Genomic DNA, 27881 nt, shown 5'->3' on the forward strand with positions numbered 1-27881 from the left:
CTTAGATAATATCAGAAAGACAACCATAACCTTGGAAAAAATGCCGCCAAATAAAATAATACAAACAGGTAAATAAAACATCAAACAAATGAAAAACAATTGTCTGGTAGTCATATGTATGACTTGGTACGGTCATATCCTTATATAGATAGAAGACGCCTTTTTTGCTAAGCAAGCACAAAACATCATAACCGTCAATCTAGAAGAAAACGTAATTATTGTTTTAGGTTCCCTTGAAATAGAGATGTTTGATATCAAACACAGATTTAAGACTCGGAATTTATTGTTGATACGTATAAGTCAACCGACTGCTTATGTAGATCACCTGATCACATCCGTTTGTAATCGAGTGGTTACAGTTATCAAAAGTACCAGGATTATAATTAAGTACGCCAGACGCGCGTTTCGTCTTCAGAAAAACTCATCAGTGACGCTCATATCAAAATATTTATAAAGTCTAACAAGTACAAAGTTGAGGAGCATTGAGGATCCAACATTCCAAAACGTTGTGCCAAATACGGTTTAGGTAATCTATGTCTGGGATAAGAAAATCCTTAGTTTTTCAAAATTTGTAAACAGGAAATTTATAAAAATGACCACATTATTGATATTCATGTCAACACCGAAGTGTTGACTACTTCGCTGGTGATACCCTTGGATGCAGGATTATAATTTAGTACGCCAGACGCGCGTTTCGTCTACATAAGACTCATCAGTGGTTAATCAGTCGATATCCACTACAATACGGACGTGTCCGAAGATTGATAGTTAAGGTTCATCAGCAGGATATACAAATTTGACCGTGCCCTATTTTCCCAAAAAAAGGAAACTAATACTATAAGTACAGACATACCTGTTCAACTGAAAGAGTTTAAATGCTCAACAGGAACTATATAATGATACTTCAAATACATTTGATCTTTTATAAAATCATAAACCTACATTTTGATATTCATTTTTTATTAGTCCCAACAGAAAGTGCTGAAATAAACTAATTTCACAGAATAGTTCGACACTTCCCCTCGTTTAATATTTGCAGTGTGTTGTTTTGATGGACTTGGACATGGACACTAGACTGGCAATATATATGTATTGGTTACAGAACAAAGGTAACAAAACAAAACCGACCTTGAATCAATCGTCGCATTATTTTTTTTCAGTGATAGTAGTTAGGTCAATGTCTGTAGCAGTAACTGATAGTTTAAGCCAAAGTTTTCTTTTTATTTTAAAACAAAATGTACAGTTTTACTCCATTAACAATATTATATTTTTTATTCACTGTTACTGTAATCCTAAAAGACCGAAAGAACAAATCTGGCATAACATACACTATGTATCTTTCGTATGAAGCATGCATTATAATATAGAATATTTTCATAAAATTCACAGAAGATACCAGACTTGTAATTCTGTACACCAGACGGTCGTTACGTCAACGTAGGACTCATTAGTGGACTGGATTTATAACAGTTGGATGTAAAATCGAATACAACCTTATAATAGAGTTTTCAAACCAATTATATTCAAAATATCTACCTTTAGCACAAACGCAGTAACACACAAAAACGGATGTTCCGCTTTACGACCAAATTATTTATACTGCCAGATATTTTCTTAATTTTCGACACCAAAATCTCAGGTTTACGGAGGCAAAGATTCAGATACAATATATGTTTCTATTCCACAGCAAAATACACAAATCAGTTCATTTCAATTTATTTTTCTTGTTAAAATTTCATAAAAAAGAAAATTCCGCAAAATGATGGTATAGCCTAGGCATGGCAACGAAACAAGATAACGTCACAAATATGTTTCCGTAAACAAAAAATCAAATGTAAATACAGGGCGTTTTAAAGCTTCTTAAAGATTTGTTTTAAAACAAATAAAATTACATTGGAAGAAAATATATCAGTGAAAAATGGGATTGAAAAAAATAATCATTTAATTATATTATATTACTAATATACTCAAAATTGGGTACAACGGAACAGCCAAAAACAGTATCGTATGTATAGATCTTTCATGGTTTAACAAAATTACCCATGGTTAGATGAAAACAAATCTACGGCTGCCATGAAATATTTCTTAATAATTCCGAAAGTTGTGCATGTGACTAGGTAATATATATGTTTATGAAATATGTCAATATTTTATATCGAACTAATTTACAGGAAACGAACAAATCGATGATTATACCAAGAGTTCCAAATGGTGAAGTTGAAATCATCCCTTCGTAAATTTTACGGACGCCATCTAGAGTTGGTGGCCGTTATGGAATAACCGTTTCACAATTGACATCGGATATGTTCCTTAAGTCGTAACTACAGTCCCCTCCCCTTTCATGAATGTGACCTACCGAATTAGACTATTTACCAGATTTGTTATCACATAAGCAACACGACGGATGCCACATGTGGAACAGGATCTGCTTACCCTACCGGAGCACCTGAGATAACCCCTAGTTTTTGGTGGGGTTCGTGTCGCTTATTCTTCAGTTTTCTATGCTGTGTCATGTGTACTATTGTTTGCTTGTTTGTTTTTTTTTCATTTTAAGCCAAGGCTTTGTCAGTTTATTTTCGATTTATGAGTGTGATTGTCCCTCTTATACATTTCGTCCCTTCTTTATACAAAAAAGCAGACATTTTAATCGATTGCCCTTTGTTCGCTTTGAATGATACAAACAAACAAAAAAACACATTGGGGTAAAACGAGTGTGCAAAAATTGAACGTCTAAACGTACAGTAGTTTCAAAAATTCATTTCAAGACTGAAGTTAATCAAATGCCCTCATATTCTGAACTGTAATAAAAGGAAAACATATACACTCTGATCCAGTATTTTTTTTCCTTTAGAAACTTTAGTCATGCAAACAATAAACATATTCATGTATGTCGTGGCTCTTTGTAAAAAGATTTTACTAATCTTATAAAATGGGAACCAAGTATAGTTGCATTAAAATGATAAATTGATAAAAGCAAAAGATGTTTTATTGTTCAAAACTGCAAAAATAAAAAAAAATAAAAATAAATCTAAATCCACACATGTAGAAGAAAAACACATTTTGTGTGTGGTAAAAAAATCCTGATTATCTAATTCCTCACATCTTTCTATAACTATCTACTAGAACAAATTTCTCTCTCTCTCTCTCTCTCTCTCTCTCTCAAACTTAGCTACCATGTTGTCATGCATTTTAATTAATAACAACATAATCGTAATTACAACAACAATTTCTCTCTCTCTATCTCTATCTCTTTCTCTCTCTCAAACTTAGCTGCCCTGTTGCCATGCAACTAAATTAATAACAACATAATCGCAACAACAATCTCTCTCTCCCTCTCTCTCTCTCTCTCTCTCTCTTTTTCTCTTCTCAAACTTAGCTGCCCTGTTGCCATGCAACTAAATTAATAACAAAATAATCACAAGAACAATTGTCTCTCTCTCTCTCTCTCTCTCTCTCTCTCTCTCTCTCTTTTGCAAACTAAGATGCCCTGTTGTCATACAACTAAATTAATTACAAAATAATCACAACAAATATTTAGGTTATAAACTACACACGTTTTCAATTTTGATACTTCATACAAATTCAAAAATACTTATGTTAAGGTGTAATGGATGACTTTTACTTTCAACATGATATGTTTTTTATAGTACTATTCATTTATAAAACATTACAAATGCGGGGTTGTTTAAAATGAAAGAAAACCAAACAAACAATATCTCAAAGGAATGAAAGCAACACAAGTCCAAACAGTTAGAGACAAATATTAAACCCCTAAATTATGGGGGAGTCTTGTGTCGTGTTTTCGTGAAACGAAATAATCTTGCGATGTCATATTTTTTATGTATTAAGAAGTACGTGACATGGAAAGTAGTTGACGTCATTTGTAGTGTGATGTTGACTTCCAAATGCGTAGTCCTGGTATCAGTATTTACAGTTTTTTTTTCATCAGATGATATTTCTAGAATATGTAAAAGTTTCTTTCATTAAAAATCAACAAAGTTATTGATGTCTAAATAAATTAACACTAACTGTTTGATAATTTTACTACAACAGAGTAAGGAATACTAAGGAATAGTAAATACATTCTAAACGTTGAAAAAAATAGTTCCAATTTTATATCATAATCATAGGAAAGTTCTGTAAAAGTTGATACATATATATATATAAGAAAATTATAAAAGATAATAACGGTGTACTTATACTGCTTTCACAGATCTTCAGGTAATGTGACTTGTATATAAAACGATTGATTGACGTTAACAATAGCATGACGTTAACAAATACAAGGGAGACTACTAATGTCATTTTTAGTCTTTAAAATGTAACATTAAAATAAGAATATTATTTATCATTTAATCCCGGGTTGAGAATAATTATGAATAATTCTTTTTTCTTCCTCCGGAAAAAATCATTTTTACGATTGACCATATATATATATATATATATAAGTTTTTTTTATTGTTGAAGGTCGTACGATTGCCTATAATTCCTTACATTCAATTTATTTAAAAGTTGGTGGATTGGCAATCAAACCTCATTTCTTAATTATATATAGTCTAGCGTTTGCTTCTGTCAAATTTTTTTAATATACCATACGGATTTTGTTATTACATATATGTAATAATTTTTTAGAGTTATTGTTTGTACATGCATAGATTTTTTTCAATGTTATGAAATTAAAAAAAAAGCAGTGACGGGGTCTATGTTAGTAAATGATACCAAAAGTGTTTTATACAAATACAAGTATGAAATTGAAAAAAGTGATTAGTCAATCGGTGTTAAATAATCATTTACGTGTAAAATATAAACCTGTAAATCCTTACACCCAACTATTATTGTCAAGTTATTCTTTTTGAAATACGTAGTTGACAGTTTTCTTATTGTTTGTATTCTTAACAGCAAAATATCCACGAAATCTGTTTCTGTAGTCTGTAAAAAATAAAACAGCTGTATTGTTGCTAAATATTATTGTTCATGTTTCATAGAATCGTTGCTCAATTTAAAGTTTGTTCATATACAATTTACCAGTTTTTCTAAATTAAAATATTTGTTTATGTACTCAGTACAAAGGTGTATATATTAATAGTGCTGCATTTAAAGAAGACGAGCACGTCCACTAAAATTGAGAAAGGAAATGGTGAATGTGTCAAAGCGACAACAACCCGACCATAGAGCAGACAACAGCCGAATGTCACCAATGGGTCTTCAATGTAGCGAGAACCTCCCCCTCCCGGAGGCGTCCTTCAGCTGGCCCATTACAAATATGTTTACTAGTACAGTGATAATAGACGCCATACAAAACTCCGAATTATATTTATATATATATCATAAGAAACTAAAATTAAAAATCATACAAGACTAACAAAGGCACTCTTTGTTTGTATTACATGTATTTCTATTTGAATCCATTTGATAAGTTTAACTTATAAAAAACTAAAATTAAAAATCATACAAGACTAACAAAGACACTATTTGTTTGTATTACATGTATTTCTATGTGAATCCATTTGATAAGTTTAACCTTCGACTTTTTTTTATAGTTCGTTCTTATGGTGTACTGTAACACCACTGTCCCAGGTTACGGAAGGGTTTTGAATCCCGTTAACATATTTCACCCCAACACATTATATAAAAAAGAAGATGTGGTATGATTGCCAATGAGACAACTGTCCACAAGAGACAAATACGACACAGACATTAAAATTATGTATGTATGTGTCTGTTTCAATTCAGTAGTCTCTTTTCCTGTGGTTGTTGTTTGTTGATGTGTTACATATTTTTCGTTCATTTTTTGTACATTAATTAGGCCGTTAGAATTCTCGTTTGAATTATTTTACATTTATGATTACGAGGTCTTTTATACATGTTATATATGACTATGCGGTATGGGCTGTGCTCATTAATGAAGACCGTACGGTGACCTATTGCTGTTAATTTGTCTTTGTCATTTGTTCTCGTTTGGTGATTTGTCTCTTCATTTCTCTTTGACATTCACACCACGTCTTCTTTTTTTTTTATAGTACATGTGTCAATACCTCTAGCACACGTACAAGTTTGACTTAGCTTAACTTTTTCTGATCTTTAAAGTGATGATAATCATAGAATAAAGAGTTAAAAATATAAAGTTATCGTACATGTATGTTGTAAAATATAAATTTGCGGACATGCCAGTGTGTGAAAATATAAATTTTACACTCCAAGAAGCTGTATGACAAAAAGATGAATTGCTACAAATGTTATTTCATAATTATATCGTAAAAATTATTTGAAAATATCCCTGCTTCGAGACAATGAATCTTAAGTAACCATGTTTACGATATGAACTACGGAATCATAAGAAAGAAGGAAAAAAACTGTAATGAATTGCACATATTGATTCATATCTGTTTTTCTTGTCGTTTTCAGCCTCTCGTTGTCCTAGTGTATCATTTGAATGTGATTTATAAAGTGTTCTCTTTTAATAAAAGTTTCGCAGTTTTCCCTATCTGGATATTTTCCTATCTATTTACGATTGTGATATTTTGACTGAGAAGAAATTCCCTTGGCAGGTGGTGCATGCATTGCTAGAAACGATAACCCTGTCCGAGGAAAATTCTAAATCGAAAGTCAAATGGCATAATCAAACACATCAAACGAATGCATAACAACTGTTTTATGCTTCAATTGGTGTATACACTCACTTAATTAGAAAATGAAGAATTAAACCTGGGTTTATAGCTAGCTAAACCTCTTACTGGTATGGTAAGAAAATCGATATATTAACAACGATGTTTGACAACCAACACAATAGGTAAAAATGTCAAAAATAGAGGTGCATGAGTCAACATTGTAATATAATCTTATGCACTATGAAAACAAACAATTAAGTAACAAAAAAACACACAAAAAAGGCGTATAGACAAAGCACATTAACAAAAAAGAAAGGCAAGAATACAAAAAATTACCATAGCACAATAACTCAATGACAGGATTCTTAGTACAGAGCAACGTCATTTTTTGCAGACAAAAATAATGGTTATAGATTCATATATTCCCTGAAATTTCCATATTCCCACACCTTTAAAATAATCAACATTACATGATTTTCAAGGAATTTTGTATGCTACAAGACTAGTAACGATATTTGTATCCAACATTCATGTATTTGGTTATGATGTTGTATTTGTAATTCTGATTGGATATTGTTAAATGTTCTATTTTTTTCTTTTTTTCTATTCGTATGTAAAAGTATAGATAATTAATCACCAAGATCATTTGTAAGATTTAATTTAAGCAACTAAACGTACACACTTTATTTGTTTTACAGTTTGATTCAGAAGAAAAATCGACAAAGCTAGACAATACAATTACTTATCTAATAACTAACACAATTCTATATTTATAGTCTTGTCATGTTATTAAATATATTTACTTGTGACGTTATTTTGTAGCGTCAACCCAGTCGTGTGATATACAAATGTGCTGTTTGATTTGCTGCCCCAGGTCATTTGTATTATAAATTTACTGTTTGCAAAAGTATGAAATATTCTAAATGGTAAGGTTTTTATTATCAAAGGCATAGATAACCTTAGCCGTATTTAACACATTCTTTTGGAATTTTAGGTTATCAGTTCTCTTTACTTTTATACTTGTTTGGCTTTCTGATTATTATGATCTGAGCGCAACTGATAAGTCTTATGTAGATGAAACCCGCGTCTGGCGTATAAGTCTGGTACGTTTGACAACTATTAGCATATTGAAATATATTATTGTAATTTATTTGTGTATTTCTGTGTCCTGTTCCATGACAGGAAAACGGTAGTTGTTATCTTATAGTTATTTTCTGTGTGTGTTACATAGTCGTTTTGTTTTTGTTGCATTTAAGTGTTTTCTGTTGTTTCGTTGTTTTCCTCGTACAGTTGATGTGTTTCCCTCGGATTTGTTTTCTCTCGATCGATTGGTGACTTTCGAACAGCGGTGTTCTTCTATTCCCTTTAATTATAAAAAAAAATATCTATTATAAATTTCAGATAGTTACGTCTATACACAAACTTGCATACTAGTAATACTTTCAAAGCAATAACAACATGAATATACTTACGTATGACCAATGATATTAATAACACCAAACTCAGCAGTGTTAAAACACTAGCGACAACTATAGTGACGACTTCGAATGGAGCTGAGGATTCAATTGCATGTAACTCTGTAAGCAAAACAAAAAAAAACAGCTTTTATTATTTTTATTAGCTCAAAATTCAAATAACAGGAACAATACAGCTGATAACAGTAACATTGTTGATCTCTTTCATTATCCTTTCTTATATGGTCGGATAAAATTAATGTTTACCTCAAAGCAACCTACTTAATGAACTTAGTGTAATTATTAACTCTTTAAGGTGGTACATAACACTGATGTGAGGTAACTTTATAAAATCGGCTGAACGTTTTAATCATGTGCTATTGTTAAGAAAATATGAAGCTTTTCAATGATAAAAAAAGTGTTTGTCAAACTGTAATATATCTTACCAATTTTTTTCCGATAATGTGTCTGGTTCAAGTTTTTGAAATTTTGATATTTTTGCCAAAAGGTCAAAGTAAGTATTTTGTACAAATTTTATGTAAATTTAACGAGCCGAATTAATTTTAGTCAAAAATATTTACAAAAAGGCCATTTATTCTGTTGGTTTATAAAGTTTTACGTTTGATTTTGTCTTAAATACGATATTCTTTAGAACTATATGAATTATTGAGGTTTTTCTTTGATTAAATACATACGCGCATTTCAATCCATCAAAGTTACGAACCCAGTTGGAGATGGGTGTATACAGTTATTAAAAATATAGGGCTTATAATTTTGCACTCGTGTTTCGTCTTCATAAGAATCTTGATACCAATGTCGTTCGATATGGAATCGGATACACAATCCATTCAATAGTTGAAGAGCATTGAAACCAAAAATGTCCAAACATATACCAACTACAGAGCTACGATTATCTTTGTCATTTTAATGATATAAAAGAATATAAAAGAAGCACCTAGAATTTAACAAATGTAGCGTCCTACTTTGTTATTTCGTGTGCGTTTTTCCCCTGTAATGCATACTTTCAGAATGTTGATCCTCACTTTTGTTAATTAAATGTAAATGTAATAATTCTGAATGTTTTCGAGGAAATTAAAAAGATTTGCATCCACTCCCCCTACTTAAAAACAAAATATTACAGATATGGTTCGAGAACACAGTTATTTTGTAGTGCATTTCTTTTAGACATTAAATGAAAATTAAAAAAATCCCACCTGAGCTTTTTTAACTATGGACTATTTTATGTTGAGGTGGACTTGAAATCTTTTGACAGCTCTCCAAAGTGCTGATTCTAAACTTTTTGAGCAGAGGACCAAATCTTTACTTTAAAATTCATTTCCAATTTTTTTACAGTGTCATTTCAGCCCCCTACTTGATTTTTGAGGCATTAAACAAGGAAAAATAAATTCGGAAGAGGTTTAAAAAAAAATGGCAAGTAACACACTGTCCAACCTAGGGACTCTATTTGAAAATCAAAGGACGATAACTGTTTACTCGGACCTAATATCTTGAACTCAATTATGACAATATAATTTAAAATCCATATGTTTTTTTCAGTTTGCTAAAACAGTCTAACATGCGAAAAAGTTGTTTCCTAAAATTATTTCAGTGACAGCCCAAAAAGTGAAAAATGAGACGGTTCCGCATGAAAAAAAGAGTAGAACGATACCAAATTACATTTGCACTTATTAGTTAAAAACAAGCAGATCATATCATGGCAAACGATAAAGATCATCTAAAGAGAACTATTAGTATACAAAACCAAAAACTAAGCCACAGATTGAAGTATTGATAATAACAAAAAGTAATCGAGTAAAACATGTACTAAAACTGAAAAAAACAAGATGGTAATATTATGATAAGAAAACAGAGCAAACTTACCTTGACAAAGAGTGAAGTTTCGTTTCAGCAAGTTTTTTAGTGTGCTATTTATGCAACAATCAATCTTAATATGTCTTTCATATTTTTCTAGTCCGCAGTCAACGACACCCACCACTTCTACTTTCTTTTGAAATTTATTAATATCAAAAACCGTTGCATTAAGTGTAACTTCAGATATAATCTGTCCTTTTAACTTCTACAAGGAAAATAATGATAGCAAATGAGAAACGTAAAAGGTGCGATAAAGGTTAAATACAGATGTTCAGAAAGCCGTGTAATTTGAAATATCAGGATTGTTTATTGTGAGCTAATTATCAATATGTTACCTAGTTGATAGTGAAAAACAAAAACATTTTATGGTCTCAAATCCGATGACGTTTCGATTATTTTGACGTTTTGTTGTATTTTCCAACATACAACACCACCTTTCAATGATGTATACCGTAAAAACAAAGTCGTTGACCCTTTCATTATCTAACATCATGTAAACAGTAATTTCAGTATCAACAACAAAGAGTTTTTCCATAAAAAATATATGGAGTAAAAATTAGAGATTTGATGATTTTTAAACAAATTTTTCGCTGATTTTCTGTGCTTTCCATGAAAATGTTGACCTATTTAAAAAGAATTCAATCAGTAATTTTAAATGACAAAAGAGATAAATGCAATTTTGTTTGATTTCTGTTTCTATTCTAGTTTAAGGAGCCAATGTTCATGATGTTATATGCAAAATTTTAGCAATATTTGGACATAAAGTGCGGATAATGAAATATGATGCCAGCCAAAAGAAATATAAAGATGGTCCAATACTATAAATAAAGATGAACTACAATATTAGATACATCGATTTTAAGTTATGAATATAATGCAAGTTAATATATATTTCTTATATAGTGAGAAAATATGTATGTTCGTTCCTTTCTCGGCTTTAATTTATACGATTGTTATCCCCTTGTTGTATGTTTGTCATTTAGTTTTTGTAATAGATGCCCCGCTTGCACTATATTTTTTTGATGTTCTGTAGACTGTTGAATTGAGATCTTAACTCTTGCAAGTCGACAGACCGAAAAACATAATGCCCAAAAATGAGAAATAAGAATGTTGTATAAAACAAAATAAAAAGCCTAGCATATTCATTGAGTGTTTTTATCCTGTCAAACATCTTGCGTCTTAAAGAAATGCTTTGTTAAGTCTTGTATTGTAAGTTAGACTTAAAAACATTAATGTTACTTAAATGTTATAATATATGTCAGAAACGGCTTTACTCAATAAAATAATTTCAAATATCAGATATCAAAAACTCGGTATGAAATATGCGAAAAAAAATATGCTCAAACTCAGATATCCAAAACTCGGTATGAAATATGCGAAAAGAAATATGCTCAAACTCTTTTAAGATTAAACTCACCTTAGATACCAGGATTGATGAAATTTCATATATACGCCAGACGTGCGTATCGTTTACAAAAGACTCACCAGTGACGCTCGAACAAAAAAATGTTGAATAGGCCAAATAAAGTACAAAGTTGAAGAGCATTGAGAACCAAAAATTCGTAAAAGTTTTGTCAAATACAGCTAAGGTAATCTATTCCTGAAGTAGAAAAGACTTAGTAATTCAAAAATTCTAAATTTTTGTTAACAGTTAATTCATAATTAAAGAAAGCATTAACTATTGAACTGAGTATATTTCGCTTACTGTAATGTTAACCGAGCACAATGGTACAGGATACACTTCTGCAACTGTAATGTTTATATGTAATCTTCCCTTAAAATCTACTGCAGTATTGTCAATAATGGAATTTTGTGCTGGCATTTCTAGTAAAAACAAACAAATGAATAGGTTATCTATTTTACATAATACTTTATTAATTTTTCATTTGATAAGCAACACCATGTAACCTGTTAAATGTTAGATTTTTCATTATTCAAAATAAAGTAACTATTATAAAAAAAAATACTTTTCAATATAAAAGTGAGAATGTTAACTAGAGCCGCTTCACTTTAGTTCAGTGGAAGAAAACCTTTTTCCAAATTGCCATTCTAACTTTAATTCAGAGAAAATAAAACACTTATGTGAAATTCAAAATTAATGATAACACGTTGTTTACAAATAGTGATGTCTTGAAATATCTCACAAATCTAGGTATTAATAAATCAACCGGGACTAATGGAGTTGGCCCAAGAATATTGACAGTATCAAAATCAATATTTGTAGATGCTCTTACCCATATTTATAACCTTAGCTTATGAACTGAGGTATATTTCCTGATATCCTTAAGTATACAAAAGTAACTCCATTTTCCCCAGCCTGTAATAAGGATGGTCCTAACAATTATCGTCAATTTTACTCACATACTTTCCAAGATTTTTGAGAGGACTATGTTTGAACAATTATATTCATTTTCAACTTAATACAAACTACAAGTACAAGTACCACACTCATGCCACAAATGAATTGACAAAATTATTACCAAAAAGTTAAAAGAATTTGACAACTTAACTGTTACTAGATTTTCAAAAGAATTATAAACCATAACACCTTACTATCGAAACCGGATTTATATGAATGTGATGATCACTCTTTTAAGGTGGTTTTCGTTTTACCTTTCAAATAGATTGAATAAGGTTAAAATTGGAACGATTAAATCAAGACACAATAATGAAATATTCGGGTTCGCACAATGTTTGGCATGCCACAAAACCAGGTTCAACCCACCATTTTTTCCTTTAAAAATGTCCTGTACCAAGTCAGGAATATGGCCGTTGTTATATTATAGTTCGTTTTTTGTGTGTGTTACATTTTAACGTTGCGTCGTTTGTTTTCTCTTATTTTTGAGTGTTAATTCACATTGCGATAAGACGTGTCACGGTACTTGTCTATCCCAAATTCATGTATTTGGTTTTGATGTTATATTTGTTATTCTCGTGGGATTTTGTCTGATGCTTGGTCCGTTTCTGTGTGTGTTACATTTTAGTGTTGTGTCGTTGTTCTCCTCTCATATTTAATGTGTTTCCCTCAGTTTTAGTTTGTTAACCCGATTTTGTTTTTTGTCAATGGATTTATGAGTTTTAAACAGCGGCATACTACTGTTGCCTTTATTTACATTAGGACCTTTATTGTTCCTGATCTAAATGAATTTATTCCAGTTTACATTTAAACACACAAAGTCTGAATTACAGCATTGTATATGCTGATGACACAACTCTGCATATATCACCCAAATATATTTTAACTTATACTCTTGTGTAAATTAAGACTTTGAAAACATTATTGAATGGTGTACTGCAACATTATGATACTATTTGATAGGAAGTCTAATTGTATGCCCCTTGTATCTGAGAGAAAACTTGAAAATTGTAATGATGTCTTGTGTGAAAATTTGCAAAACCAATTTCATTTGACTATGTGGAAGTAGAAACACTTATTGGTATCAATATTAATAAAAATCTATCATGGTCAATTGACAGAGATAAAGTATGTGATTTTTTTCAAGCATATTATACTCGCGAAATAGATAAAACGACACTTGCAATAATTTATATAACAGTTATATATTACGAATTATTGACTATTGTTGCACCATATGGGTCTTACCGCAAATTACAACTTTGGGCTGATTCATAATCTGCAAAAACACACAGCAAGATAAATTTTGAATAAGCCTTTTGATTACCCATCAATATTAATTTTTAAAGAACTAAATTGAATGACCATTTTTACACGGGTAAAATATTTTCAAACCATTTTAATGTTTAAATGTATTAATGGATTATATATATATCTAGCGTCAGATTATCTTACTAGTAAATTTACTGCGTGCGATGATTTATATAGTTATTCTCTTAGGTCAACAACATCTGAACATCTTGATATACCAAGGCAAAAATCTGAATACTAAGTACTTTAAAACAGACTTTTCAAAAAGCGACATGTATTATATTAAATAAACCAGTAAAGGTACATTAACAAAATCCTTTATAATAATGTTTTAGAAAAGGGGAACGAAGATACCAGAGGAATAGTCAAACTCATAGATTGAAAATAAACTGACAACGCCATGGCTAAAAATAAAAGACAAACAGACAAATAATAGTATAGAAGACACAAATAGAAAACTGAGGACTAAGTAACACGAACCCCACCAAACACTTGGGGTGGTCTTCGTAACGATTATACTTTATTGTATTCGTTTCGTTTATACAAATCTGTAATTTGTGTTCATCACTTCCGTTTTGGTTTATTGATCATTAAAAATGGCACTCTCCATGTAGTCACATGTTTATATGCATTACCACTCATACGGCCCGAACAGCCAAACACACAACGTAACACTCTGGAAGGGTAAGCTGATCCTGCTGCACATGTGGCACCTGTCATGTCGCTTCTGTTATAACAAATTAGGAACATAGTCTTATTCGGTAGTTCATATTCATGAAAAGGGAAGGGTATTGTAGGTACGACATAAGAAACATATCCGATATCATATGTGAAATGGTTATTTCATAACGGTCAACAACTCGTGATGGCGACCGTAAAATTTACGAGGGGATCATTTCAACTTTAACCTTTGGAACTCTTGGTTTAATAGTTTCATTGTGAGAGCAGCAATCTTCTATACATGAAATCATGATAGGAAATACAAGCACGGGAATATCGTATCATTTGGGAGATATATACTCCGTACCCAGGCGCTGCTGGAATATTGCTACATAGAAATAGAAAGTTCACAATTGGGAAGCTGAAATCATCTCATTTGTCGTAAAGTTTTGTTTTCAACCGACCCTCATTGTTACTTTTTAGATTTAAGTCAAGATATGAGACAGACTTAACTGTATCTTTAGTATCCTTTATCTCTAGTTTGATGGGATATATTCGTTCAACATAGTCACCAAATGTTTTATTATTTAGTGAGAGAACATCATCTATATAGTAATAATAATGAAGAATCAAGTCGACAAGAAGTGGAGAACAATTGGTTCCCACTGGAATTCCGACAGTCTGTTAAAAAAAACGTCCACCAAACGTAACAAATATGTTGTCAACCAAGAAATAAATCATCTTGATAATGTAATTTTCAGAGAATGTTTTTGTTTGAATAAGAGTGGTTCTTTACAAAGTATGATTTTAATCCTCCCCAAGACAAGATACAGACTGAATTTTCAGAAAATGAGGTATTTTTGACTGAACGAATTTATGATGAAGGATATAACCTAAGTTGACGCCATCGAGACTTTTGTTGGCAAAGGAAAGTTTAAGAAAAGATCTTTTTTCTCTTTTTTATCTTTTCCAGTGCGAACTGGTTGGAAAATGCTAACAGTTAAAGCTACATTTGAGTTTTATTCCACTGCTCTAGAAATTTTGAAGAAGATTTGTAAAGCCCATTTTAGTATATGGTAGTTAGATTAAGGGTTCCTACAAAAAGTACAAAACATGACCCCCACCCCCTTCAGATGTTATTAACTCTTTATTTAATATATGTTCAAATCTTGAACAAGAAAAGTTGGACTTGAAACTCATAACTTTGTGTTTCACAAATGGATGTCACAAATAATACTTTCATAATCACCTGGAAACAAAAATAATAGAAATTTAGATTTTAAGGTTATAAAGATTACAGCTATTTAACGGCAAGTATCAAAATCATCTTATTCGATCTTAAATATAAAAAAAATTAACTATGGCACTGTGTTAGAAAATTTAAAGATCAAGTCGAGTGATACATAAGTTATAATCTTGAAATATATAACGTTCTTCACGTAAATGTAAGGGCAATAAGTGGTGATCGGTAAATATTCAAATCGTCAAACTCCAACTAGGCCAGCGAAGGGTTGCTGAGGCGCGAACATATTTTAACACCTTTAGATTATGAATGTGCATTTCCCGAGGCAGGCACTAGTTATTCGCTGGTTGTCGTTTCATGCTGTATGTCATATTTGTGATTTGATTATTTTGTTTTGTATTATATAAATAAGATCGTTAGCTGTCTCGTTTTAAGTGTCATACATTTGTCATGCCTTTAAACTCTTGAAGTATGGTATGGCCTTTGTTCATTCTTGACTGTCAAATGGTCCCATACTTCTACAAGTATTTGGCAAAACTTTTGGGGAGATTTAGGTCCTCAATGCTCTTCAACTTTGTACTTGTTTTTGGGTTTCTTACTATTTTGATCTGAGCATTACTGATGCGTCTTTTAAAGTAGACGAACATGCGTCTGGCGTATCAAGTTATATGCCTGGTTCAATTGATAACTACAACATGTGGAACGGTTTGCCCGAACCTTTCTTGAATGTTATTGTCTATGACATTGTGTTAAAACTTTAAAAGATTTGGGAATTTTTTACTAATGTTACAATACAGTACTTAAATTTATAACGGTCGGACGTATACATCAACAAGTTACCCCCTCTTTGATGCGTTCTGTTGATGAAAGTCAGATTACAAACAAATAAATTCCAGACAAAGTTGGTATTTGGAAACAATTCATAAACTTATTATATTTTTTTTGACTAAGTAAACAAACTGCACAAGCTTGTGCAAATAAAAATGAGAAGACATATTTGAAACGCCAGTATTATCAAAATGAGACTTATATGTAAAGCATACTCACTTAAAATGGAAATAAGGTCTGTAGTCAGGTTTGTGGTCATTTTATGTAATCCATAAGAACACCAGTATTTCACATTTAAATCAGTCTCACTGAAGTTATGAATAACCAAGGCAAATGTCGAGGCGTGATATTGAATCGTTGGGCTATACTTGTCAGTCTCTGGGGAACAGTCTTTATGGCATATGAACTCTGTCAGACCTTTCACTCCCCACTGCGGAATATGACGATCTTGTAAAATTGAAGTCGTGTGGACAGTACACGTCAAGGTAACATTCTTACCAAACTCGACTTGTTTTGGTGACACATCCCAACTAACTGCAATGACAAAAACAAAACAGGTAACAACATTAAAATAAATCGCCTGATTTATTGTTAAAATTATTTCAGCGGTTGAGTTACGTAGTCGTTCACATATCAACCTTACGATATATGAAAAAGGGCATACGATACAGTTACACTATTAGACTATTTACCAGATTTGTTACCACATAAGCGACACGACGGGTGTCACATTGTATTGTTTGTCTGTTTGTCTGTTTCATTTTTAGCCATGGCGTTGTCAGTTTATTTTCGATATATTAGTTTGACTGTCCCTTTGGTATCTTTCGTTCCTCTTTTACAGGGGAGGTAATGACGTTGCGAACGTAATTTTTTTTTTGCGACGTCAAACTATGACTTATCGGGAAAAGATTCAGTTTTCGACTGATTTGTATCATGCAAACTTATTTTACTTGAAAACTAGTCATGGACCCCTCTTTTCTAAAATGCCATTTAGTTTGATTACGTTAGAAGATTATGTATGCCAATTTTTATGAAAACGTAAATAGTGCATTTTTTTTAAAATTTGATATAAGTATAGGGCAATTTTTTTTGTTTTTTTCTACACTTATGAACATTTGATAAATATGAGTTATTTCTGAATAAAAAATGTATAAATTTTTAGGATACTTATAAAATACAGAAATTACAAATTATTCAACAAAAAAAACAATTTGTGTTTATCTTTTAAATCAAAAAATTTATGTCTTTCTTTCGAAAGGGAAAATACGGCCACAAATCCGAATTAAATTTTGAGCAAATATACAAAATTTCGACCTCATTTTACTCCAAAATAAGCACATGAAGGTATATTTTTTATTACATATTTGATTTAATCAGGTAAAAAATAGTCTATATGGATTTTTTTTTATCAAAATGTAAATACGGGATCAAAACTGTATCGTATGCCCTCAAGGAAAGTTTTGAATATTTTTTTATTCCACTGTTTATACATAGTTTAATTAATATTGATTGGTCGAGACTATCCCACAAGTCTTTGAACAAATCTTCATATTCCATTCTGGAGATCATATTCCTTCTGAATTTCGGGATTACATCGTGCTACGTTATGCGCGGTTATCATTGTACATAACGTTTTGAACTTCTTATTTCTCTTAAAATAGTGATAGAAAAAAATCATCATGATGTTCAAATTTATTTCAGACGATAAAACAAAACAACTATATCTAATAATTAAATTTTGATCCGTACTGTTTATCAATGAATTTGCCGTGTTTAGTTATGCTCATAAAAACAAACTGATTAGGGAAAAAATGTATGCAAAGTAATAATTAATGTTTTGATAGTAAACAAAGCATAGGCAGTGGAATAAAACATTTATTTCCCTTTGTCCCGGGAGATATGGAAATCTGCTCACCCTCGAAAAATCATATTTCCCTCGGGCAGAGCCCTCGTGAAGTATGAATATTTTTGTGTTAACACATCTTCAGATCTCCCTCAGACACGGGAAATAAATGTATAATATTTTGAAATATAAATTATGAATATGCTTCCAATCCTGTATTTGCTTTTTATATGTTGTTGGTAGAGTGATTGATACTTCAAAGTAATGAACTGAGATATCATTTGATATGATGCCGTAACTTTTACTGACCGAGGAATTCGAAAAGTTAGAATGCATTTTCTTCTAAATATTCAACAAATTTGACTGCATGTGCCTTCCGTGGCAAATTAAAAATCATTCAGAATGAGTAATTTCACAGTTAGGGCATAAAATGTAATTAAAATTTATAGAGGACTTGAATACTTCTTTTTGTAATTTTACAGTGCTGTAGAGCCTTAAACATGTTTACGATTCATGAAAAAAATCCGCTTCAGTAAAGGCATCAATTAATTGAATTTTACAACAAACTTTTATTGGCGCTAAATGATAAGTTAGTAACTAGCATTACATTTGCTGATTTAAGTAAAGATTTTTATACGGTTTGGATTTAGGCTTTACTATACAAACTTGAAAAATATGGAATAAAAGGAGACTTGAACCCAAATAAAACAGATGTTATGATATTCAGTATAAAAACTATACAAAGTAATTTTTCTTTTGATTTTGATGGCACTACATTAGAGCCAATTCATACGCATAAACATCTTTGTGTAATATTTAGTAGTGATTGTAAATGGAGTAAGCATGTTGATAAGCTGATAGTAAAAACTTCGTAGCAGCATAATGTTTTGTGAAAACTAAAACTTAGACTTAAGAGAAGGGAATATTTGGAAAGAAATAATATGACTTTTATTCGGTCAATTTTGGAGTATTCGTCAGAAGTATGGGATAACTGTGGACAAGCAAATTCTGATCGGTTGGAAAGTATCCAAATAGATGCTGCTTGAATAGTTACTGGATTAACAAGTTACGGATAGGCGGAACAGTATCTATTTAGAGACGGGATGGAAAACATAAAGCGTCAGACGGGAGGTAAAAACATTTTCTATGTTTATAAGATTATAAATAACCAGGCGCCAGATTCTTACACGATTTGGTTGTGGATTTTGTATCAAATATTACTATTCCCGTAAATCGTTTATCAGCTAATCAACAGTCGTATTTTCCGTCATCTATTGCACTGCGGAATTCTTTAGACTTAAGTATAAGACATATTCCTACATTTTCCTTTTGAATTAAACTTGCACAAACTATACTATAGAAATAATAAATCTCCGAGATTTGGTTCTTTAGGAGATCGTTTGTATTCTGTATTACGCACAAGGCTGCATGACAGATGTAGCACACTACGTGCGGACTTGTTCAAAGCAAATTTGATACAAAATGCAAATTGTTCGACATGTGGTTTTATTATTATAAATGTTGAACACTATCTACTATATTGTATTACTTTTTCAGCTCAAAGAAATCTGAAGTTTAACGAAATTAATGTCTTGAATTTCAATATTACTATCGATTTATTATTATTTTGTGATGGTGCTTTAAGTACTGAAGAAAATGATAATATTTGTTTATCTGTTCAAAGGTATATAAAAAATACCAAACGTTTTTCTCTGCATTGATTCTTTAATTCTGTTTACAACACATGTGATTAAAGATATTTCTATATACATGTAATGACAATAATCGAATGATCTTGATGAATATCTACTGTTATGTTTTGTTATCAATAACGATTCAATGGATTTTAACCAAAGAATATGAGAATAAGTTTCAAATCTATACTTACCATTGTGTAGCTGACATCCTTTTCGTAAAATTGGAGAATACATTAAGATCCCACTCTTTATTATGAGAAAAACACACACACTCATTTAAGTTATGTCCACAAGAACAAAATTTGCGCATAGGTAATTCCACTAACTATTCGGTGTGTTTGTGTCTTATTTATACTGTAAAAAGATGCACTCGATTTAAATCCATTCATTCGCTACAAACATTTCCCTTTATGTTTTCAAGTCTTTATTCTTAAATTATTTGTAAGTATGAAATATTCGATGTGTACATTAATTAATGTGTATATTTTGTTTTTGTTTTGGAGAAGACGTTACTAAGTTGTAAAACTTGTGTCTGATCCTTTTGTCATTTTGAAAAATAAAATATGTTTAAACTAAGGCTTTTAAATCCCAAATAAGGGGGCTCGCGGGTGTAAATCATTTTTTTTTAAATAAAGGATTTTGCTATGTTGTTTTTCTATACACGAACTTAATCATATACTTAATAGAAAAATACATTTAAAATACTGGGTTACCGTTCATTAAGCTCACAATCTTTTTATGCATTTTTGTTAACGTACTTTTTTTCTATTGATTTAATAGAGCTTTCTTACAAATTGACGAAAGGTACGAACGAACATAAAAGGAGCTCGTATTTCATTTCTACAATAACAGTTACAAAAGTCTTTGTTTTATCCAGTAAAACAGCATTCTTTTCTAAATCAAGTTTATTTAAAAAAAATAATATCGCAAATAATACACAATTTTAATATAAACAAACAGAGAAAAAATAGTGTCAAATACACTTACGTCCGATACGTTACTTACGTAAACCACGAGTAAACACATTTCCGCGGAAATTTTTTAAGCACGAGTTACACAAGATCCACATTTATTTTTATTTGTTACAGTACACTTTTAATAAATTGTCGAAGTGGAATATCGAGATTTGCTAAAAAAAATTATGCTACAGTGTTTATAAAAAGTAATGTTGAATAAATCTAGAAAAAAAGATTTTGTATATCAAGAAAATAAATCTACAATTTTGCACCATATATATTGTGGACTTTATAATGACAATTAAACATTTCACATGTTTGGAAGATAGACGCGAAGTTGTCACTTATCGTCCAGTGGTCAATGTTTCATGAATGTTCAGGACTATAGGCAAAACGCAGTTATACGCTAAAATAACCGTTCCATTGCTCCGGTGAATCATATATACACATTTAGGGGGGCAATGAATATTATCAGAGGAGAGCATATGGCATAGTATGAAGATCATATTTTTCTCTTCATTTTCATTTTATTATAAGGTATCCGAAGTATTTGTGTTTCTGTTGGGGTTGAAGACAATGTATTTGCTTTGACATTTTTCTTTTGTTAAACAGTGCAACATTGTTATATTGAAGAGTGGGGGAGGGGCCGGTTTTTAGTCTTGTAGGGGCATTTTGTTTGTCTGACTACTCTATATTTAGAATGTTTTGTAGTATTATATCCTCCGACCTGGTGGTATCAATAATCATATTCTAACCTATCGTACGTCCCGAAATCCAAAATATATCTCAAGAAAAATCCAATTTGATAAGTGTCGTTGCATGCACGATAATTGTCCGAAGTTTCACGACTATTATTTAAAAATGTCAAAATAAAGGATCCCTTAAACGAGTCTTACGTATGATTCGTCAAGCATACGTACCTTTCGTCAATTTGTAAGAAAGCTCTATTAATAGGAGAAGAAGAGGTAATTTCGAAATAAAAAAAGAACTAAATAACAGAAATCGCTATTTTTTTTTTAGTTTAAGTACAGATTATATGAAAAAAAAAAAAAAGGTCACCGATGATTTGAAAAAGATATTTCAATTTTAATTTTAAACAAAAACATTTTTGCACCAAAAAAAGATAATGTGGAGCTTTTTCAATAATATAAACATCTCAAAAGTCATCTTGGACCAAAACAAACCGATTAGTTTGGTTTATTTTTGTACCATATCATGAAGTTCCAATTAATAGTATAATAAATAAAATTTGTAATGAATATAAAAATGTTTAAAATTTGCTGAAATTTTTGTACCCTCGAGCCTCGTTAAGAACAAGCATGCTTAGCAGATCAAGTATCATATGGCAGAACCCCCTGATTAATAGGTTCTCATACTAAATTATCATTGGTATGTTATGTATAGTTACAGAGATATAAACGTGTGACCAGTTTATGTATTTAAATTCCTTATATAAGATAGAGGCAAACAAATTATTGTTAGGAGGATTCGATTGACATAATTTTAGTGAAACTTTTCCCCTTTAACACCCTGCCATAAAGGGCTTTACTGTTCTCTCCATAAATGAACCAAATGGAAATTGTTAAACTGACCATAATAGTTATCAAAGGTACCAGGATTATAATTTAGTACGCCAGACGCGCGTTTCGTCTACATAAGACTCATCAGTGACGCTCATATCAAAATATTTATATAACCAAACAAGTACAAAGTTGAAGAGCATTGAGGATCCAAAATTCTAAAAAGGTGTGCTAAATGCGACTAAGGTAATCTATGCCTGGGATAAGAAAATCCTTAAGTTTTTCGAAAAAATCAAAGTTTTTGGAGACTTTCATCAGTTTACATCTTGGATATGTTTTAACTACGATATATGTACCATAATGTTATAAATCAAATTTCACATTTCCAATCCATCCGATCTGAAAAAAATGGCAACGAAATTCTATTGAAATTGAATAATCTTCAACATAAGGAATCGATGTACAAAAAATACGACGTAATGGAACATGTCAATAAATGTTATGCAACTTACTGTTGTCACGTGGTTACAAGAGCTCATTTCCTAATGCTTGTAAATTAAGACTTTGGTTGTCTTGCTTGTTTTGTTAATATCAACTTTTGATTAAGCATTGTAAATGAGATTGACATTTGCAAACAATATAGATTGGATGGATTTCAACCTTGTCAACATTGTCTTGTGATGTTTACGTGTACAATCTGGTGTTGAAATGTTCCCAACATACATGTTCATATCAAATTTGATAATACAGGTCCTTCTATTTTATATTGTGTGTGTAGACGTCAATCTCTATTACAATGCTTGTGAAAATATCAATACAAACAAAGCAAGGCATCCCACCAAAGTCTTCAGCTACAAGTGCATGTATAAGAAAATTATCTGAAAAGGGCACAATACAAATTTCAAAGCAACTATCAGCGTGTATCCAAGCTCGCGATTGAACGTTTGTAAATTATAATACATAACAAAGGCTTAATGGGAATTTATTTGTTATGACATGAATATCAAAGTAATCTATTATATCCTCTCATTAATTTCAGGAATGTTGGTTTTTGTTTTTGGCTCCGAAATAGATGCACTCAACATCTACCCAGTAGTAATTTAAAATAATAATGTCGGGTTTTACGATTTGATAATTATGTTCATTTTTAGCATATGTAAACATGCTAAATCAGAGATACTTTACTAACTTTCAAAACCTCAAAGGTTGACTGGGGAATAGAAATATGGCCATCCATTTGTTAAATATTTCATGCAAAGATTCTTGATTGAAGTTGTTCATTCGCGTTAATGAATATATACTAGTATATTAGATAGAAGATCGATCTGTAAAGCAGATTTTATAATATTGGATTGTCATTAATGTCAAATTGTTTTGGATATATGGGATGTAAACACTCGCTGAAATGTTGGTCATTGAGCGACAAGACATAATCATCATATTTGTAAATGAAACTTAACTGTGCAAGACGTTTTTCTTTTTCTTTTTGGCATTGAAAGGTTTTGTATAAATTCTGCTTCATTTCAGTAAAACCAAGGTCGGCCCACAGTTTACTACTGGCCCGAAATAGAGATATAAAAAGTTTAAGACAATTTCCATTTCCAAAGCATCGGATTTTAACCCTCTTCCGATCGAACATTTCTACGTATTTATAGGTTGCACTTTGTAAATACAGCTGTTTCTCAAATCACGTCTCTTTTGGGGAGGATATAGAATATTCAATGATAATTTTTTTTTGACATACTGGTTCCCAGTTATGATCTCTATGTTTCATCTTAAAGAGACATAGTTACCAGGAAATATACACATACATATTGTTTATATTGAAATATATGGTAATCCTACAGTTAAGGTAGGGGTAGTTAAGAAATTTAGTGTTAATTTAAACGCTTAGAAATTTGGGGGAAATAAACGTTGAAAATAAGCCACACAGCCCTAAATTTTGACATTTGAAAAAAAATAGTAGTACATATGAACATTCCATTCTAGCATATGATTTTTTTCAAAACTTCATAGAAAAAGTAGTACAGTTTTAACCGTAAATGGAATTTCTATGGGACATTGCATTGTCAATATTTACAGGAATTCAACCTGTACGTCCTGCACAAGTCATTCAAACATATGACCGTTTCATACGAAAGCTTTTATCAAATTTCTATATCATCGTCGACTTTCTATATACAAACAAGAAATATCAGAGAACAATGAAACCCATGTTTGAAAACAATAAAAGCAAAATCGGAATAACAAAGTAAAATACAAATAAAAAATCAGCATTGTGAATGATGTAAGCAAACTTGTAAGTTAATATAGTATTGGTTCTAATACACGTGCTTAGAAGTTGTATCTTTACTTGCGTAACTTACCAGGAGCAGTAAATGCGGTTATTGGTATGACTTGAGACAGGAAACAAGGAGTCAAGATGAGCCACATTTTTTATTACATGGTATCTAAAACACACAAAACAGTTTCATTTATACTATATAATGCACTAAACTATGAGATCACTTAATGAGTTTACCTTAAAAATTCAACACCAATTGGTATTAAATTAATGAACACAATCCACATAGGGAAGGTTACATTTCAGTCCTTTCGTCTTGTAAGACATTTTACATTTGCTGTTTACAGTCATTATTAATGAATTTTGTTCTTTAATTCAATCATGATCGAGAAGGGATGGTGAGTCAACATTTAACATTCCAAACTCTTTTTTTTCATTATGTTTCCCCCTTTTTTTCAACATTCCACATTCTTTTTCAACATTCGTTTCTCAAGATTCAAGATCATTCTTTAATTTTAAAACAACTTGACATCTGTTGATATATGATTTTTTTTTTGCAAGACAATAGAAAACATTAAAATGGTTAAAATCTAATTTCAATCCTTCTCTTTATTTTGTCGGTTAATGTAGAAATTTTCATTACTAGTCACAGTTGTTTCAAATGTGAAGATGAAAAGCTTATCATTCTCGAGAAGCTGATATAATTCCGTATTTTTTTAGGTGTTTGTGTCATTCTTTAGTTTTTAATGTTGCGTTTGTATACGGTGGCATGTCAATAAGTTATTATTCGCATTTTGCCATTACATTATGAGTCTGATTGTTCCTTTTCACATCTCTGTCATAGCATGTCCTGTTTTGTTGATTTGTAAAATAATGTAAAACAAGAATTGTTGCCAAGTAATGAAGTATCCCAATTAGAATAAATGATCTCTCTTGGGAGAACCTATTGATATTTTAATGTTATTACACTATAAGGAATCTATTTTCAATTTTAATAAAATGATCGTAAGTCCAAAGCTTAAGCAACAGGCTTTTTCACATTTGGTTTTGAAGATGACAAATTTTCATTTGACATTTTAGTTAAAGTTCAATTATAACATATTTCTATAATATGATTTATAATTATTGTTTTTGGTTTGAGCCAAGGTAGATATATTGGGAAATCTACCAATAGAAATCTCTAGTTATCTTTTTGTTCAAGATGTTCAACCAGTTTTAAATGATAACTCAGAGATACAACGAATACGCTCTATAGATAGCTATTTATTTTCCCTTTTGTTCATTTATTTTAAGAGTTATCATTTTTTTCCTATATCATGTCTGATTTTGTTTTTGTTTTTTGTATACACTAATAATGTTTATATGACAATAAAAAACCTTATGATATAATGGCCGTATTTTTTCCTTTTTGTAATATAAAGAATTGTTAGAATTTTATTTTTTACGTATAGGGATACAGGGAACAATTTCCCCATATAAACAGGAAAATCAAATTCGAACAATTTTAAAGGAATACATATGGTCAGGGGTACCTGATGAGGATAAAAACAGAAACACTTTTTAAACAGAGTCTGTGTTATTTATTGTATTAATTTTATTCAATAAGGAACACGTAGTCAGCCCAGTAATTCTCTTATAATAACTAAGTAAACATACTTTAAAATTACAGCACGCTTGAGTTTCTTAAAAAATTTACATAACAAATGCTGAAAAAAGTATTCCAAAACAAAAAATAATTATATTATTGAGTAAACCAATTCTAGATAACTAAATTTAATGCATGTTCATAGTATGTGGAATGTATTACATAGGATTATGATAAGATATCAAATCAAATCAAATCAATGATTTTCCTAATTAAAAGGTCCGCAAAAATCATGAAATTAGCATGTGAAAAGTAAAATCACAAAAATATTGAACTCAGAGGAAAATCTAATCGGAAAGTCCATAATCATATGGCAAAATCAAATAACAAAACACATCAAAAACGAATGGACAAGAACTGTCATATTCCTGACTTGGTACAGGCATTTTCACATGTAGAAAATGGTGGATTAAACCTGGTTTAATAGCGCTAATCCTCGCACTTTGATGACAGTCTCATCAATTCCGTTATATTTACAATGATGTGTTAACTAAACAGACATAATAAATAAAATAGTCAAAATATGGGTACAGCAGTCATCATCGTGTAACAATTTTAAAAGGAACAATTTAACTGAACACAAAAACATCTACAAACACATTAGGGCATATGAATTACATTTACAAACAAGAAAATAAATGACACACATGTATACATCAATATAGACAATGACAATCATTTAACTTTATTTTGTGATTAATATAAAAGCTGATATACTGGAATGGTCCTGGACCCGACGGATTTTAAATATGTTTATATGATATGTATGTTACTGGATTCCTTCTCCGAATAAGTTACTACTATATGATCAGATGAATATTAAACCCAAATGATCAATGATTTTCAGTTTCTACCAATGATTTGCTGAATGCAAACTTTCAATTTTTCAATTACAGTGAACAGCAAATACATTCTCACAATAAAAGATAACAAAAATAGTAGCCCTATAGCAGGTTACAAGGAATAATACAATAACAGCTAAAGAAACAATATATATATAGAATAACAAATTTCAAAGAATTAAATTGCTCCAAAACATCATAACAGTTATACCATGTATACCCTTTGCTCCCTCTAATAATAATATTTTTTGTTTATACGTTGGCGTTACATTGTATCTGTATAAAATTGTCATGTTTAAATATAACATACTTAATGTGAACACAATTTAAAACAAATACCTTGTATATGATTATAAAGGATTAATTTGACATCATCCATTAATACAAAGCCACGTATTAATTGTTGTTTATACTTCCTGGTAAGAAGAAAATATGTTTATTTGTTGATGTTTTAACGTAATAGTATTACTATATATATATCTAAATAAAATCAATTAGTTAAAAACATCTATGTATAAAAGTGTCAATTTTGTTTATTAATTATTTACGAAACTATCGACAAATGATTGACAAGCTAAAAATAAATACAAAAATTAGCTATAAAAAGACTCGTTACGTAAACTAGATAAGTCTCGATCATCCAGTCGCTTTATTTAGCGACGTATCAGCATTTAGTCTAAATAACCCAGATGGATATATAAATATAGCGCTTTAATTGACTAACCGAACTATTCAAATACTTATAGGGAAAGCGGTACTATT

At 30.7% G+C, this 27881-nt stretch overlaps 1 protein-coding gene across 3 annotated transcripts; it reads right to left on the reverse strand.

The window, feature by feature from the left end:
- Positions 1–2968: 2968 nt before the first annotated feature.
- LOC134681238 (uncharacterized) lies at positions 2969–27527 on the reverse strand. 3 transcript variants are annotated; one of them, XM_063540760.1, is made up of 8 exons: positions 27459–27527; positions 24715–24798; positions 16552–16866; positions 11640–11758; positions 9944–10139; positions 8081–8185; positions 4810–4929; positions 2969–3958 (listed from the first exon to the last, which is right to left on the reverse strand). In XM_063540760.1, exons 2-7 carry the CDS (start codon positions 24779–24781, stop codon positions 4844–4846), a joined length of 888 nt encoding a protein of 295 aa, XP_063396830.1. In that variant the 5' UTR covers positions 24782–24798; positions 27459–27527; the 3' UTR covers positions 2969–3958; positions 4810–4843. The 3 variants fall into 3 exon arrangements, with proteins under 3 accessions (XP_063396830.1, XP_063396831.1, XP_063396829.1); XM_063540761.1 differs by having other exon boundaries at positions 2969–4929; positions 11640–11677; XM_063540759.1 differs by having other exon boundaries at positions 2969–4929.
- Between the last annotated feature and the right edge of the window lie 354 nt (positions 27528–27881).

The sequence above is a fragment of the Mytilus trossulus genome, chromosome 8 (genome assembly GCF_036588685.1).
Source record: "Mytilus trossulus isolate FHL-02 chromosome 8, PNRI_Mtr1.1.1.hap1, whole genome shotgun sequence".
Classification (NCBI taxonomy): domain Eukaryota; kingdom Metazoa; phylum Mollusca; class Bivalvia; order Mytilida; family Mytilidae; genus Mytilus; species Mytilus trossulus.